This window comes from Danio aesculapii, chromosome 8, assembly GCF_903798145.1.
Source record: "Danio aesculapii chromosome 8, fDanAes4.1, whole genome shotgun sequence".
NCBI classification, from domain to species: Eukaryota; Metazoa; Chordata; class Actinopteri; order Cypriniformes; family Danionidae; genus Danio; species Danio aesculapii.
Window position 1 is genome coordinate 3,498,667 of NC_079442.1, and position 16,119 is coordinate 3,514,785.

At 38.2% G+C, this 16,119-nt stretch overlaps 1 protein-coding gene across 1 annotated transcript in view; it reads right to left on the bottom strand.

The window, feature by feature from the left end:
- Positions 1 to 16,119, bottom strand: part of disp3 (dispatched RND transporter family member 3) — a 111,141-nt gene that overhangs the window by 29,980 nt on the left and 65,042 nt on the right. The window contains exons 8-10 of the mRNA XM_056463027.1: positions 12,032 to 12,120; positions 8,230 to 8,394; positions 1,493 to 1,654 (exon numbers count right to left, since the gene is read on the bottom strand). Of these exons, the coding sequence (XP_056319002.1) occupies positions 1,493 to 1,654; positions 8,230 to 8,394; positions 12,032 to 12,120 (416 nt within the window). The remainder of the gene's footprint in view (positions 1 to 1,492; positions 1,655 to 8,229; positions 8,395 to 12,031; positions 12,121 to 16,119) is intronic.

The following is a 16,119-nucleotide window of genomic DNA, read 5'->3' on the forward strand; positions in this document are numbered from 1 at the left end:
ATTTCGAAGTTGAATGAACCAATTAAATGTTTTTCAAGTTAAAAGTAAGCTGACTTAAAGCATCAAGTCTAAATTTGTTTGGTCACACTTTATTTTGACGGTCTGTTTGTTAAATTTAAGTTACATTGCAACTAATTCTCATTAGATTACAAGTAGATTTTTAGGTTAGGGTTCGTGTAAGTTGACATGTACTTGCAAAGTTTCTTCTAGTCAGTTAAATGTTTGTTGAATGTCTGTATCAACAGATATTAAGCAGACAGTCTACTAATACTCAAATGAACCATCAAAATAAAGTGTTAACTATTTGTTTAACTTAAAAAAGCAAGTTAAAACCTGATTAATTGTACTAAATTAAGTTCATTTAAAAACATATGTTGTCATGACTTTTTACTTGCCTTGCCTTGCCTATGTGATTTGTGTATGCGAATCTTGGATTTCGCATAGATTTTAAACTCTGCAAAAAAATACTACAGTTGAAGTTAAAATGATTAGCTCCCCTGTATATTTTTATCCTCAATTTCTGTTTAATGGAAAGAAGATTTGTTTAACTAATTTCTAAACATAATAGTTACTGTTTTCTTTTATCTTTGCCATGATGACAGTACATAATATTCATTCATTCATTCATTTTCTTTTCAGCTTAGTCCCTTTATTAATCCGGGGTCACCACAGCGGAATGAACCGCCAACTTATCTAGCACATGTTTTACGCAGCGGATGCCCTTCCAGCTGCAACCCATCACTGGGAAACATCCATGCACACTCATTCACACACATACACTATGGACAATTTAGCCTACCCAATTCACTTGTACCGCATGTCTTTAGACTGTGGGGGAAACCGGAGCACCCTGAGGAAACCCACGCAAATGCGGGGAGAACATGCAAACTCCACACAGAAACGCCAACTGACCCAGCTCGAACCAGCGACCTTCTTGCTGTGAGGCGACAGCAGCTCTTATTGCGCCACCAAGTCGCCCGCACATAATATTCACTAGATATTTTTTCAAGATACTAGTGTTCAGCTTAAAGTGACATTTAAAGGCTTAACTGGGTTAATTAGGCAGGTTAGGGTAATTAGGCAAGTCATTGTATAACAGTGGTTTGTTCTGTAGACAATCTAAAAAAATATTGCTTAAGAGGGCTAATAATGGCTAAGGGCTAATAATACTGACCTTAAAATGGTTTAAAAATAAATAAATAAATAAATAGGCCTTTCTCCAGAAGAAAAAATATTACAGGAAATACTGTGAAAAATTCCTTGCTCTCTTAAACATCATTTGGGAAATCACATGAGGGCGAATCATTTTGACTTCAACTGTATAATCAACACCCAACCACTGACACTTCTTATGTTTCACTCATTTCCTTCCCTCAGCCTTCGTCTACTGTATCATGCTACGAGCAGAAACTCTGTGGTGTAATTGAATAAAGCAGTGCAAATGAGTCAAACGATTGTTCTGAATGAGCCCCGGGAGAAGAATGAGGCTGACCTGAGCACATATGGCAGGAGATCCCCTGAGCGCTCAGGTTACTGCGCATGTCTAGAAGTCTCTGCAGGTTTGTGTCTCTGTGGAACAGCACAGGCGCGTGACTGGCCGGACGCAGGAGACAACAGCACCACACCGAGCCCAGCAGAACCACCGCATACACACCTGAAAAACAGTGAACAATTTATTATAACCAGCCCAGACTGTAAATACGTTCCAAAACTTAAAATACGTTGCTCCAAATGCATTTAGTTGAACGATTCAAGTGACAAATCCACTAGAGGGCGCTGTCTAGGGCTGCACGATTTGGAGAAAAAATCGAATTGCGATTTATCAGATCAAAACTGCAATTTAAAAGGGGATTTCATGAAAGAGCTTCAGGTTTAATGTGGCAGTTTTAGCCACATTTTAGGTCTATTTTAGCTCTTAAGTGGCTATTTAAAATACTTTGAATGTTTTATATTTTGTTACAGACATACAGAGTCATCCTGAAACTGTTTAGCAGCATATGAAATGTCCCAAACACTACTTTTAACTGTCCAAAATGGGGAAAAAAATGTTTTTTTACTCTCTGATAGTCATAGCAAGTTAAAAAAAAAAAAAAAAAAAAATATATATATATATATATATATATATATATATATATATATATATATATATATATATATATATAATATGCATTAAAAACAGTCAGGAAGAGTGTTTTAAGTAAATTCGTAACACAAGTCCACATATATGGACATTATTTTTTCTCTTATTTTTATAGTTTTTATATGTTTTAAAAGTAACTTCAAAGTAAAGTAATTAGTAATCTTTTTGCATAAAATAATTAGTCATGTAATCAGATTACTAATTACTTTCCTTTGAAGTAATTAGTAATGTAATTAGATTACAATTTTCTAGTAGTAGTCAATAATTTGTAATCTATTACTATTTTAAAGTAACTCACCCAACACTGTACTGCACTATGCTGTTAACTGCACTGTAAAAAATAAAATCACCATTTGTTCAGCACACTGTACTTTGTCTGTCATATATACTAAGAATTAGGAATAACTATTGATCTACATAAAAATATATGTTATGTCAACAATATTTGCTAAAATGTCATGTCTACATGTTTAACTGAGTTTTCTGGACAAACATTTTTGTGTTGAACAGGAACATTGATATATAAATCATTCGCGTATGCGTGATGTGATGATCAAAAACTAAGTATGTTTATCTGATATTTGTCAGAGGGTTGACACAGTTGGTAGCACAGTCGCCTCACAGCAAGAAGGTTGCTGGTTTGAGACCCGGCTGGGTCCGTTGGCATCCCTGTGTTCAGGTGGGTTTCCTCCGGGTGCTCCGGTTTCCCCCACAAGACATGCAGTACAGGTGTCTGAATGTGAATGGGTGTTTCCCAGTTCTGGGTTGCAGTTGGAAGGGCATCTGCTGTGTAAAACATATGCTGAATAAGTTGGCAGTTCATTCCACTGATGAATAAAGGGACTGTGCCAAAGGAAAATAAATAAATGAATGAATGAAGTAGTAAGTTTGTGTTAGTCATTTTTAAGTAAAATAATTTAAAACAGGATGATATGCTAACTAGTACTAATTACTTATTTTATTAATTTGATAAAAATCATCCAGTGAAAAATGAATTGACTCATACCTGAAAAACAGTGAACAATTTATTATATCCAGCCCAGACTGTAAATACGTTGCAAAACTTAAAATACGTTACTCCAAATGCATTTAGTTGAACGATTCAAGTGACAAATCCGCTAGAGGGCGCTGTCTAGGGCTGCACGATTTGGAGTAGTAAAAGTAACTTCAAAGTAAAGTAATTAGTAATCTGATTACTTTTTACATGAAGTAATTAGTCATGTAATCAGATTACAATTTTCTAGTAGTAGTCAATAATTTGTAATCTATTACTATTTTAAAGTAACTCACCCAACACTGTACTCCACTATGTTGTTAACTGCACTGTAAAAAATAAAATCACCATTTGTTCAGCACACTGTACTTTGTCTGTCATACAGTATATACTAAGAATTATGAATAACTATTGATCTACATAAAAATATATGTCAACAATATTTGCTAAAATGTCATGTCTACATGAGTTTTCTGGACAAACATTTTTGAGTTAACCAGGAACATTGATATTTAAATCATTCGCGTATGCGTGATGTACTGATCGATAACTAAGTTTGTTTATCTGTTGCTTGTCAGAGGGTTGACACAGTGGCGCAGTTGGTAGCACAGTCGCCTCACAGCAGCAAGAAGGTTGCTGGTTCGAGACCCGGCTGGGTCAGTTGGCATCCCTGTGTTCAGGTGGGTTTCCTCCGGGTGCTCCGGTTTCCCCCACAAGACATGCGGTACAGGTGTCCGAATGTGAATGGGTGAAGTAGTGGGTTGCAGTTGGAAGGGCATCTGCTGTGTAAAACATATGCTGAGTATGTTGGCAGTTCATTCCACTGTGGTGACCCCTGATGAATAAAGGGACTAAGCCAAAGGAAAATAAATAAATAAATTAATGAAGTAGTAAGTTTGTGTTAGTCATTTGTAAGTAAAATAATTAAAAACAGGATGATATGCTAACTAGTACTAATGACTTATTTTACTAATTTGATAAAAATCATCCAGTGAAAAATGAATTGACTCTCAGTAACTGTTGAATATCTATGTTAGTACCATACAATAATCAACATTGCATGAATAAACAAAATTATGTAAGCTGAACAAAATATTGTTACTGAGAACAACTAAAAAACAGTTGTTGAGACAACTCAAAGTTCTTACTGCATCAAGTTGCTTTGTTTTTTTAATGTTTTCTTAACAATTTATTTTTTACAGTGTTTAACGTCTGATCAACTGTAATCCCAACTACACTGATGTGACTATTGCAGACTCGCACATTGCAATATCGACGCTGAAAGGTTATATGGTGCAGACATAAGGACCGCCACTCCTAACTCAGAAGCATATAGTCCGATTTTGATTGAAGATTACCAAAAACAAACATTTCAATGGATTAACCTGCACGGATTAATTGCGGAATAACAATGTGCTCAATTTTTGATTTCACACTGACTTTAAAGTCTGCAATGACTTCACAAGTGATGTGATTTATAACCGTAATCCTGATTCAACAGATGCATATTGTAACGTTGATGTTGATGATATACCCTGCAGCCCACTGTGATTGCATGTGAATAGGGGAGGATGATATTCGATATAGCTAGTGCTTGGATTTAAAGGGCACATAGTTTACCTCTTTTTTATGATGTAATATTAATATTATGGTTCTTCTGAGTGTGGCAGTTTAGGTTCAGTTTAAAACACAATTCAGATGTTTTTATTATAATGTGTTAAAAAGTGTCATGTTGGGGGCGTGTCCACAGCTCGCTGATTTAGGGGTGTGTTGCTTCACATGTAGACTAGTTTCGGCTTCCCGCCCAACGTAACAAGGGGGCGGGGCCATGAGCTCACCCGCTCTGCGTTTGCAACAGAGTCTGACAGGCAGACGGAGAGGATCGTGAGAGAGGAGCGTGAGAGGTTCAGCAATCAGTCGTACATGTACGACTCGGACACAGACCAAGCAGAGAGTACAAAATCATATGTGTCTTTGTATAGTTTTACAGCCAACTGTGTGCTAGTTTCAAGTGCCGAGCTTGTACACAGAAACTAATAACCACGCACACTGAATTAACTTTTACTGAGGCACCGGATGCGCTGCTCGAAGCCGCGACACGGCACACCAGACTCTCTCTGTGGCGCGGCAGAAACATGAAGTGTCCCGAATCGTCGCGCCACGCATTTTAGAATTCTAAACATAGGTTTCTGCAGCGGTCTGCGGCGCCCAGCCGTCGACTTGAGTGTACCCTGATAGAAACCTACGTTTAGAATTCTAAAACGCATGCTAGTTAAGATCACAGGGAGCTTCTGGGATCGCGAGAAATGCAAACGGCTGAAGTATAAGGTAGACTCAATGAGAAGTACACATGTTTGCAAACCTACCTAAAGATACAACCAATAATTCCGATTAGAGCGATAATGTGGAGAATATTGCTCTTGTGTTGAGCCCAATGAGCCTTGCATCTAAAAATAGAGCTAGCGTGTTCCTTTAGAGATATCGCTTCGACTCACGCTGAAAATGGCGGACGTGAATCAACAAACTGAGGATATGATGACGCGCCTGTCAATCAATATTGGTGGGCGGGGGGACCGCTCTCCTATGTAAAGTTGCGGTCGATCTGAAAACAGCTCCAATTGGTCCACAGTTTTTTATGTTGTTAAATTGAAAAAAAAAGCACTGGGTGTGCTTATATCACCCCAATATGACGCTCTATACACCATACAGGCACATATGTCTGTCCAAACAGCTTGAAAAGTAGATTTTTTACCATAGGTGCCCTTTAAATGCATCCTGCTACATTATGCATAGCTGTATTGTAACTGTCGGTAAATTTATAATTATAGTGGCACTGTATCAACACTGCTCACACTATTCACCTAATAAGAGGAAAGAGCAGTGGTGGCCTGGGACAAACCTGGCTTTAATTTAGCTTACTGGCATGCATGCAGCTGCGTGAATATTCGCTTCAACAATAGGTGTTTTGTCTGATTTTTTTGCCACGCTCCACCATGTTAATACAAGCTTAATTGTATTGTTGCAGGCGCATAAGGGATGCAGTTCAGAGCTCTTTTGTTTGATCTGTGAATAGACTGACCTTGAGAGTAAGAAACAAATTACAGTCTGAAACAAAACAGCAAGAGATTTATTTTTTTATCTTACTCTAACACAAATTGTGTGTAAATCGGGCTTTATTTTTTGTTTTTTTGGATATTAATTTATCAGAACTTTACACCTCTGTAAACATTCTGTGATATAAAGTTATAAAAGTTATACATTTTTATAATTAAATTAAATGGCATTTTTATAATACTGTACATGCAACCCTGACATAGTTACATAGTAAATAGCTGTAATGAGAGAGATGAATAGCAGTCTATCATACACAGTTTTTAATATTTGAATGGCTTTTATATTTTATATATAATGCACCTTTCCATCCAACCATCCATCTATCTATCCGTCCGTCCGTCAGTCTGTCCGTCTGTCTGTCTATCTATCTATCTATCTAAATAGTATGTCTATCAATCCATCCGTCCGTCCGTCCGTCCGTCCATCCATCCATCTATCTGTCTATCTACCTATTTAAATAGTATATCTATTTATCCATCCATCCATCCATCCATCCATCCATCCATCCATCCATCCATCCATCCATCTATCTATCTATCTATCTATCTATCTATCTATCTATCTATCTATCTATCTATCTATCTATCTATCTATCTATCTATCTATCTATCTATCTATCTATCTATCTATCTATCTATCTAAATAGTATGTCTATCAATCCATCCGTCCATCCGTCCATCCGTCCATCCATCCGTCCGTCCGTCCGTCCGTCCGTCCGTCCGTCCGTCCGTCCGTCCGTCCGTCCGTCCGTCCGTCCGTCCGTCCATCCATCTATCTATCTATCTATCTATCTATCTATCTATCTATCTATCTATCTATCTATCTATCTATCTATCTATCTATCTATCTATCTATCTATCTATCTATCTATCTATCTATCTATCTATCTATCTAAATCGTATGTCTATCTAGTATTTCTCTCAAACCATCCATCCATCCATCCATCCATCATCTATCTAAAAAAGTTGTCCATCCATCCATCCATCCATCCATCTATTCATCCACCAACCCACCCACCCACTCGTCTGTCTGTCTGTCTTTTATTTCTTTTTCTTTTTTTACTTTTATTACTAGTTTTAGTTAACGCATATTATAAAAAGTAGAGCAGCGTTATAACAAGGCTCTGTGTTATTATTATTATTATTCTCTGAAATACTTGATTCTGATTGGTCAATCGTGACATCCCAATCCATGCTATTCCCAGATGACAAGTTCTTCAGCTGAAACATTTTATTATTCATAAATGTACACTTTGGATTGTGAAAGAAGCTAAAAAACCCGTTCACCACAACCTTGAGAAGCTTGTACAGTTGAAGTCACAAATTATTCAAATTATTATTTTCTTTTTATAATATTTCCCAAATTATGTTTAACAGATTCAGGAATTTTTCACAGTGTGTCTGATAATATTTTTTCTTCTGGAGAAAGTCTTATTTGTTGTATTTAGGCTAGAATAAAAGCAGTTTTTAATTTTTTAAAACCATTTTAAGGTCAATATTATTAGCCCTCTTATGCAATATTTGTTTTCAATTGTCTACAGAACAAACCATCATTATACATTATCTTGCCTAATTACCATAACTTGCCTAATTAACCTAGTTAAGCCTTTAAATGTCACTTTAAGCTGAATACTAGTATATTGAAAATATCTAGTTAAATATTATTTAATGTCATCATGACAAAGATAAAATAAATCAGTTATTAAAAATGAGTTATTAAATCTATTATGTTTAGAAATGTGTTGTAAAAATCTTCTCTCCGTTAAACAGAAATTGGGAAAAAATATACAGTACAGGTGGGCTAATAATTCAGACTTCAACTGTAAGTGTTCATCCAGCTCTTGGCAGTTTAGAGCGTGACACACACACACACACACACACACAGACAGTGAATGCTCTGTGGGCGTCTGTGAGCATTATGAAACCACATCGCTCTCAGCAAGACCACAGAAACATTTCTTAACATCGGATCTGCTGCTCACCTATGATAGTTTTGCGTTTCTCCACTACGGGTTCTGCCACCCAGCGTCTCAGGAGCCTCTGGATTTGAGCGCTGACCACTCCGACATTGCCTTCAGTGGACGTGGACAGAGGGGCTTCCGCAGAGAGAGACAGAAGGGCTGCGTCCGGTTCAGAGTCATACACACCTGCACACAGATTCAGCTTATGGTTATTATGATATGATACACAATAAGCAAGGGATGATCAACAGAATAGAGTCGACATGAAATTAAAATAACTCTTCTTATTGTTATATCTTTATAGTTGTTCTTGTTATTAATGATGTACAGTGGGGGAAATAAGTATTGAACACGTCACCATTTTTCTCAGAATATTTCTAAAGGTGTTGTTCACCTGAAATTTTCACCAGATGTTGGTCACAACCAAAGAAATCCATATATGCAAAAACTAATTAATTTACAATTTAAGTTTTGTGTAATAAAATGTAACGACACAGGGAAGGAATATTGAACACATGAAGGAAGGGAGGTGTAGAAAGTCAGTGAAAGCCCAGACAGCAGCTGAAAACTCTCAGTAGTTCTTCAGCAACCCTCTGCCCTTCCTCACTGTAAATGAATATTAGTAGCTTCAGTCCAACATCTACATTAGCAGGAGGACGAAGAGGAAACCAGTTCAAGTGGTGCCCACTGCAGAGCCACTTGGGCAGAGCTGAGCTCCAGCAAGGAGGAGTTTGAGCTCCAGCTCCTCCTTCCTTGCACTACTTCTACGAGTGATGTCACAGGGGGTTGGCGTTAGGAGTATGTGTACACATTAAAACAGCTTATAGGAGGAGGAGCGACAGATCAAGCTCCCCCTCGCTGGAGCTCAAGTGGCTCTGCAGCGAGCAGTGTCTCAACCAGTTTGGGCATTTCAGTGAGACAGTGGTCCAAAACACAGCCGAGGAAACTCTCAAAGGCTTTCAGAGAAAGAAAATCAAGCTGTAGAATGGCCCAGTCCAAATTAAGTCCAGTTCACTCGATTGGATTCGGACGTTACCTCGCGATCAGGACTCGAATATATCATATATACTTAGTATTTTTAACACATCTATAGTTACGTGGTGGCACAAAGTGTGGCATGTGTGGCATGACATCACTTTGTTGCAGAGACGCTATTGGTTAATTGCTGGCAAAGTAGAACACGGAAGCAGCTTGAAGCAGAAATCGCGAGTATGTCTACGGTCTGGAGGTATTACAAAGTTGATGAGACTTTTTAGTGCCGTTGCAAACGTTCTTGATGAGAGCAGAAACAGGCCCAAAACTAACAAGGTAGAGATGCTAGTTTTAATTATTTCCCTCTGAGGGAATTATTTCCCTCTTAACTTTATAACTTATACCTGCATCCTGCACTTGCTGCTATTGCACTGCTGGTTAGACCGAACCTGCATTTCGTTGCCTTGTACTTGTACATGTGTTGTAACACGGGGAGTGACAGAGACAACTGAAGTTTAGGATCCACGTGCAGGTTTATTCGAAGTCAGGGAGGCAATGGTCAACACAGGTGCAAACAGATGTATGAAGGCAGTCCAGAATCGTAATCAAACACAGGCGAGAGGTCGGAAGGCAGGCGGCAGACAAGGATGACTAGGTAAACAAGGCTAGGGTAAACACACGGAGAAACAAGACTAAGGAAACGCGTTGTAATGTCACTTTACAGTAAAACAAGACTCGGCAAAGGAAGTGAGTGTGTGTGCTGTTTAAATAGTGTGTGTAATCAGTCTTGAAGCTGCAACAGCTGTGGGAGTATAATCAGTGGAAATGAGGAAGCGTGTGTGTGTGAATGGAGTGCATGTATGAATATGTAGTCCATGAATGGTGGATTTGTAGTCCATGCGTGTTTGTGTGCGAGATCCAGCGATCTGGGAGTTATGATCGCTGATGATCGTGACATGTGTAATGACAATAAAGTTGAATTTAATCTAATCTAATCTAATCTAATCTAATCTAATCTAATCTAATCTAATATAATCTAATCTAATCTAATCTAATCTAATCATCTGTGAAATTTACTACTGTGATGACAGTAAGAGTTAGGAGTGCAGTTCCTAAAAGCACATTACAGGCTTTGCAAACAATGTGGCACTTCTTCTTTTTTTGTTTGTTTGTTTACATGCCTGCAGGGTATTTTAAGTTATTAAAGCTATTTAAAGCTATTTGTTTTTATATAAGATTTTTTTCATATTTACTATTGCAATAAAGTCCAACAGTGAATTGATGTTATATATTACTTGATTGTTCAAGCTACCTCACAGAGGGGCTCTGTTTGTTGTTAAATGTTAAAATAAGGTGAACGAAATACATCCTGGAACATCCTGGATCTGTTTCTTCGCTCATTTTTATTCTTTTTTCTTTATGTATCGGATATCGGTATTGGTAGATACTCAAAATCAACTGACTCGGACTCAGACTTGAGGGCAAAAAAACCTGATCGGGACTTGCCTAACCATAACCATCCCTTCCCCTCGAAACAAATTTTCTTCACTTCTGGTCACATGGAATGCCTTTAGGGCGGGGCTATCAGTGGGTGTGTCCTTTCTGCTCTGAATTTGTTTATTCATCAATTTTCCTTCATTTTGTTAACAGCGCCCGTCTTTCAACAATCCAATCGGTTCTCAAAGAACAAATTTGTGTGCCTCCATACATTTTTTTTCTAATTTTAGGAGTGTTTCAAGTGGATCTATGTCACCATAGCAGGAAAAAAAGGGCAATCTTAACTTCTGTTAAATGACCACTTTCATTAATCAACTTTACATTTTATTTTATTCCAGCCAAACTAAAAGAAGATTTTCTCTAGAAGAAAATATATAACAGGTAATACTGTAAAATTTTTCTTACATCACTTGGAAAATATTTTAAAAAAGAAAAATTCCACAGGAGGACTAATCATCTTAAAACAGCAATTCACATTTAGGCGACACGGTGGTACAGTGGTCAAGAAGGTCGCTGGTTCTAGTCCCAGTTGGGTCAGTTGGCATTTCTTTGTGGAGTCTGCATGTTCTCCCTGTGTTGGCATGGGTTTCCTCCGGGTGCTCCGGTTTCCCCCACAAGTCCAAACACATGTGGTATAGGTGAATTGGATGAACTGAATCGGCTGCAGTGTATGAGTGTGTGTGTGAATGTGAGAATGTATGGGTGTTTCGGCTAGAAGGGCATCCCCTGCATAAAACCTATGGCAGAATAGTTGGCAGTTCATTCCGCTGTGGCGACCTCTGATAAATCAGAAACTAAGCTGAAGGAAAATGAATGAACGAATAATTCACATTTTTGCTTTTTTAAATAAATCACTTCACTTAAAAATCGAAACCTGGTTACTTTTTAGCCAACCGTCCAATCACAACTCCACTGACCAATCGTCGAACATTTCTTGTTCGAATGTTGTGTAATGAGCCATGATATAAAAAATAATGAAATAAAAACAGCCTCTCTCCAACACCCACAGCTAAGTGTTGGCATCTCCAGCTGACTAAAACACTTTCCTGGACACACGGCCTAATTTATTCTCACGAATGAATCATGCGCCGATTATTATTTTTCAAGTAAGAATTGGTCATTGTCATTTTTTATGAGGATGATTCAAATTGTAATCCTATTTTGTCTTTGAAAGAATAATCATCATTACATTACATTTCTCCAAAATTGCTAGTTAAAATCATAAATATTACCAAAGAAATGACAATTCACACAGTGAATTAAACATGCGTTCTAAAGCAGTATTGTCTAGTAAAAACACTCCTGCATAATTTGTCGTGCAATGCTTTATCCAGACATTATTTTTACAGTGTACCTGGTTCCATTTCGACAGTTATGAGAGCCACATCATCATCATCTGAGAGTGGACTTGGACTGCTGGACAGTTTCGTTAAAGTGGTCCACCTGTAAAGGTCAAAAATCTCAGCGTTAATAGGATAATTCACCCAAAATTATCTGTTTGATATGAGAATATAATTTAGTAAAAAGAATGCTAGAACCGTATGAGCACCGGCAAGAGCTTTCATTTGAGCTATAACTTGTACAAGTGTCATATATGAATCATATGAAAAATAAGAAAATGACGTAATGTTCAATACCCAGCTCGGGTATCCAAAATACTGTGTATTTAAGTGTAAATAACTTTTGTACAGTAGAATAAAAACCAAAGGGATGCATATGTGCATAAAATATAGCTTCTACACTTTCAAACGAAACCACTTAAGGGGGTCTGGTGCAATGCTAGCCCTTTAAATCTTAAAGCGAAAGTCGATGACGTCATGGATCTGAGACACGGAGTTTAGCTGGTTAAAAAAAAAGAAAAGTAACGCAAAAGTAACTCAAACGTAATATAACGCATAACTTTCCATAAAAGTAACTTATAAGTAACGCAATTAGTTACTTTTTTGGGGGAGTAACTTAATATCGTAATGCACTAATGCAAAAGTAACTCAAACGTAATATAATGCATAACTTTCCATAAAAGTAACTTATAAGTAACGCAATTAGTTACTTTTTTGGGGGAGTAACTTAATATCGTAATGCAGTACTTTTAAAAGTAACTTTCCCCAGCACTGGTGGTAACATCCACACAACGCCAAACATCATTAGATGTTGATATTTGGTTGATTTGAGGTTGGATGTTAAACACTGACATTGGGTTCTGACATCAACCTGATTTTCATTTCCAAACAAAATACAATGTCCCACGATGTTGGGAAACAGCATCAATCTGACGTCACGTTGACATCCTTTGCCTGCTAATTAGTTTGTTTACTTAATAATTATAATGCAATTACTTTACTCTCTTGTAAGTGAAGTCATTGTCAGTGTCGAAAGTAGGGCTGCACGATATTGGAAAAATCATATATTGCGATTTTCTTTTTTTCTGCGATATATATGGCGAGATAAATATAATTCCACCGGATGAATTGAATAGCTCTATTCGGAAACTTTTAATTCATTTACACTGTAAAAAATGTAGGGTTCCACATATGCGATTTGTGTTGGGACAACATGAAATAATTAAGTTAACGTATTACTTTTGACAAGTTCAAGTGGATTGAACATGAAACAATTAAGTTGTCCCAAAAAACTCAAGAATCATGTGGTTTTAGCTTGTTGTTCAGTATATAAGTATAAACAAACAGCAAACGTCGTGTTTTTTGAGTGTAGACAGATTGGAATGATCAAGCCTTTTTCTATGCAGTGTGTTTGCATATAATATAATAAATTAATAATGAATACATAAATACAACAGAGCAAAGATCAAAATTAAATAATCTGTGCTTTATGGTTTTCTGTAGAGCCTACACATTTAGAAATAAAGCTACGAGAGCTGTCTCTGCGGTGCTACCGTTTCAAAAGGTACATATTTTTACTTAAAGGGTTCATTTTGGTACCGCAAAGGTATATATTAGTTCGTTAAAATTTCAAGAGGTGCACTTTTGTATTTTCCTAGGTACTAATATGTACCCTTGAGGTATTAATAAGGACCTTTTAGTTCCAAATGTATACCTATTAAGAAGGTACCACCACAGTGACCACTCTTGTACCTTTATTTCTGAGAGTGTAACAGTACTGAGGTACAGAAATTTATCAATCAAACATACACTGTAAAAAAATCTTGCTGTCTAAAATTCTTTAGTTGAATCAAATGAACTTTTCTTGTCATCTCACCTCAACATCAGTTAAACTAACAAAAAAGTTTAGCTAAACTTCGTGTAACTAAAAATATAACTTATAATGGCTCGTTTCCACTAACAAGGGTACCCTTTTGGTGGGCGTGGTGTATGACAGAAAGTTTCAGTCGACGTCATTCTAGCTCGAGGAAATGTCTACAATTAAGCTGTACAGGTCGCTTACATATCATATGAGAAGCTCTTCTCACAGCACAGATGCTTCATACACATAAATACTTGTGTATTAATGTTTATTACTAACTTTTCAATGAACATGAGTTGATTATAACTGCAGATCAATGACAGTGCGAAACAGCCTACTGTAACGTCTGTAATTATATGAAATAACTAAATAAATGAACATATATAAACACATACAGCCCTTACAGTCTCCGATATGTTCCCAACTACAGAAGAACTACACACAGCAGACATTTCGTCTGTATTTAGGTTCAAAACAACACAAAATATAGCCTACAGTCAGTGTAAACCTCTCATCTGTGTCTGTAATCTTCAGCAGCACATGTAGCCTCTGTTAGAGAGTAATTCCGTCATTCCCAGTTCATATTAGTCCAAAAGGTGAAGATAAGTTAGTTAATCATGGCATTTTGTTCATGTTTGCTGAATAATAATGTGCTCCTTTTTTCCGGCTTCTCCTTTGTTTCTTCACGCTTCATTCTCGCGTTTGTCAGTGTCTGACAGGATCGGGTTTCAAAAGCAGGTCAATAATCAAGCGCAAGTTATTATCATCAGCTCAAGAAGTTTGTTATTTCAGATATAATGTTAGACGCGCGCGAGCGCAAGCAAGAAAGCGAAACCGCTCGCGCCTCAGACTGGCTCGTAAAAAACTACGGGGCACAGGGTAAATCTGCTCTTCTTCTTGGCTTTGTGGCTGTTAATCCAGACGACGACAAGGTTTGTTTGAGCCCAGATTTACCATGGCTCGTTATTATATGTATTTATAATTCCGCTTGGCTCTCGGCGAAGGCAGTCACACTTTTTCCCTCTCCGCCCCATATCTCTCCTCGCTAGCTCCTCTTGTCTTTGTCTTATTCTATCTCTGAGACTCTCCGTGCCCTGCTATCCAAACGAATAAGGAATTATGGATTTGATCAACTGGTCTCTGAATGCGATTGACACCATCTTCTCGACGAGAAGTTTGGGCTCGGGAGAGCCCACCTGTCCTGCGGGGACGTTTGCAGCTGGATACGTGATGGACGGGTGGGAGAAGTGGCGTGTCCTGTGCCTGGCTGCTCTGTCTCTGGAGGATATTGAAGACATTTAACTATTCGGAACTTTGATAACAGGGTTTCTGCTGATGGGCTTATGTGGGGCCCTGGCGTATCGACGAATGATGAAAGCGGTCAGTGCTGCTCAAAACCCCACCAGGCTGGCCGGCTTGATTGAAGCGCTGATGGGCAGGCTTGCTAATAATCAGACTGCAATATTAGATCGCAAACTGGAAAACATCGGGGTGAAGTTAGCAGCTTTGCAACAAAATTTGGCCAGATCTGGAGACGAGTGACGGACATTAAATATCTGTGAAATTGGCAGGTATTGACCTAAAGTTGAAGTATCTTTCTACTCTTTCGGCTTCCCTGTGTTTTCTTTTCTCCTGCCAGACGGCCTCGGCTGGAGGAAAACAACTTCTCCCGGATAGCAAGATAAGGAGACGCTCTGAAATTCCTGCTCCCCGTCAAGGACACCTGTTGGACTATACAGGCTTACGCACACACACACACACAGATACACAGCACGACACTTCCTGGCCCCAATCCAACGCCTTCTTATGCTTTCACCCACTGGAGGGGGTGGGCGGGTCTGTGACCAGCGCCTCCATGGCTGCAGGACCTGATGGCTGCCCGCCCTTGCCGGACTATATCCACACCCCCTGTTCCTATCCCCTGTGGCAGTGTTATGTCTTGTCGGTGTGTTTTTGTGCTAGATTGCTGGGGCTTTTTTGCCTCTCTCTCCTGATTGTATTTTATTTCCTGTTCCACCTCCTGTGACCTGTCTTCCCTGGAGTTGTGATGTCTGTGCACGGTCGGGGGGTTCCATTTACCTGCATTTCGTTGCCTTGTACTTGTACATGTGTGATGACAATAAATTGAATCTAATCTAATCTAATCTTTAATCTCTCGCTGTGTATTTCAAACATGGCGGGTTTTTTGTTTTCATTCTGGCTTGTTGCGTAAGCGAATGACGTATCTCTGTAAACCAATAG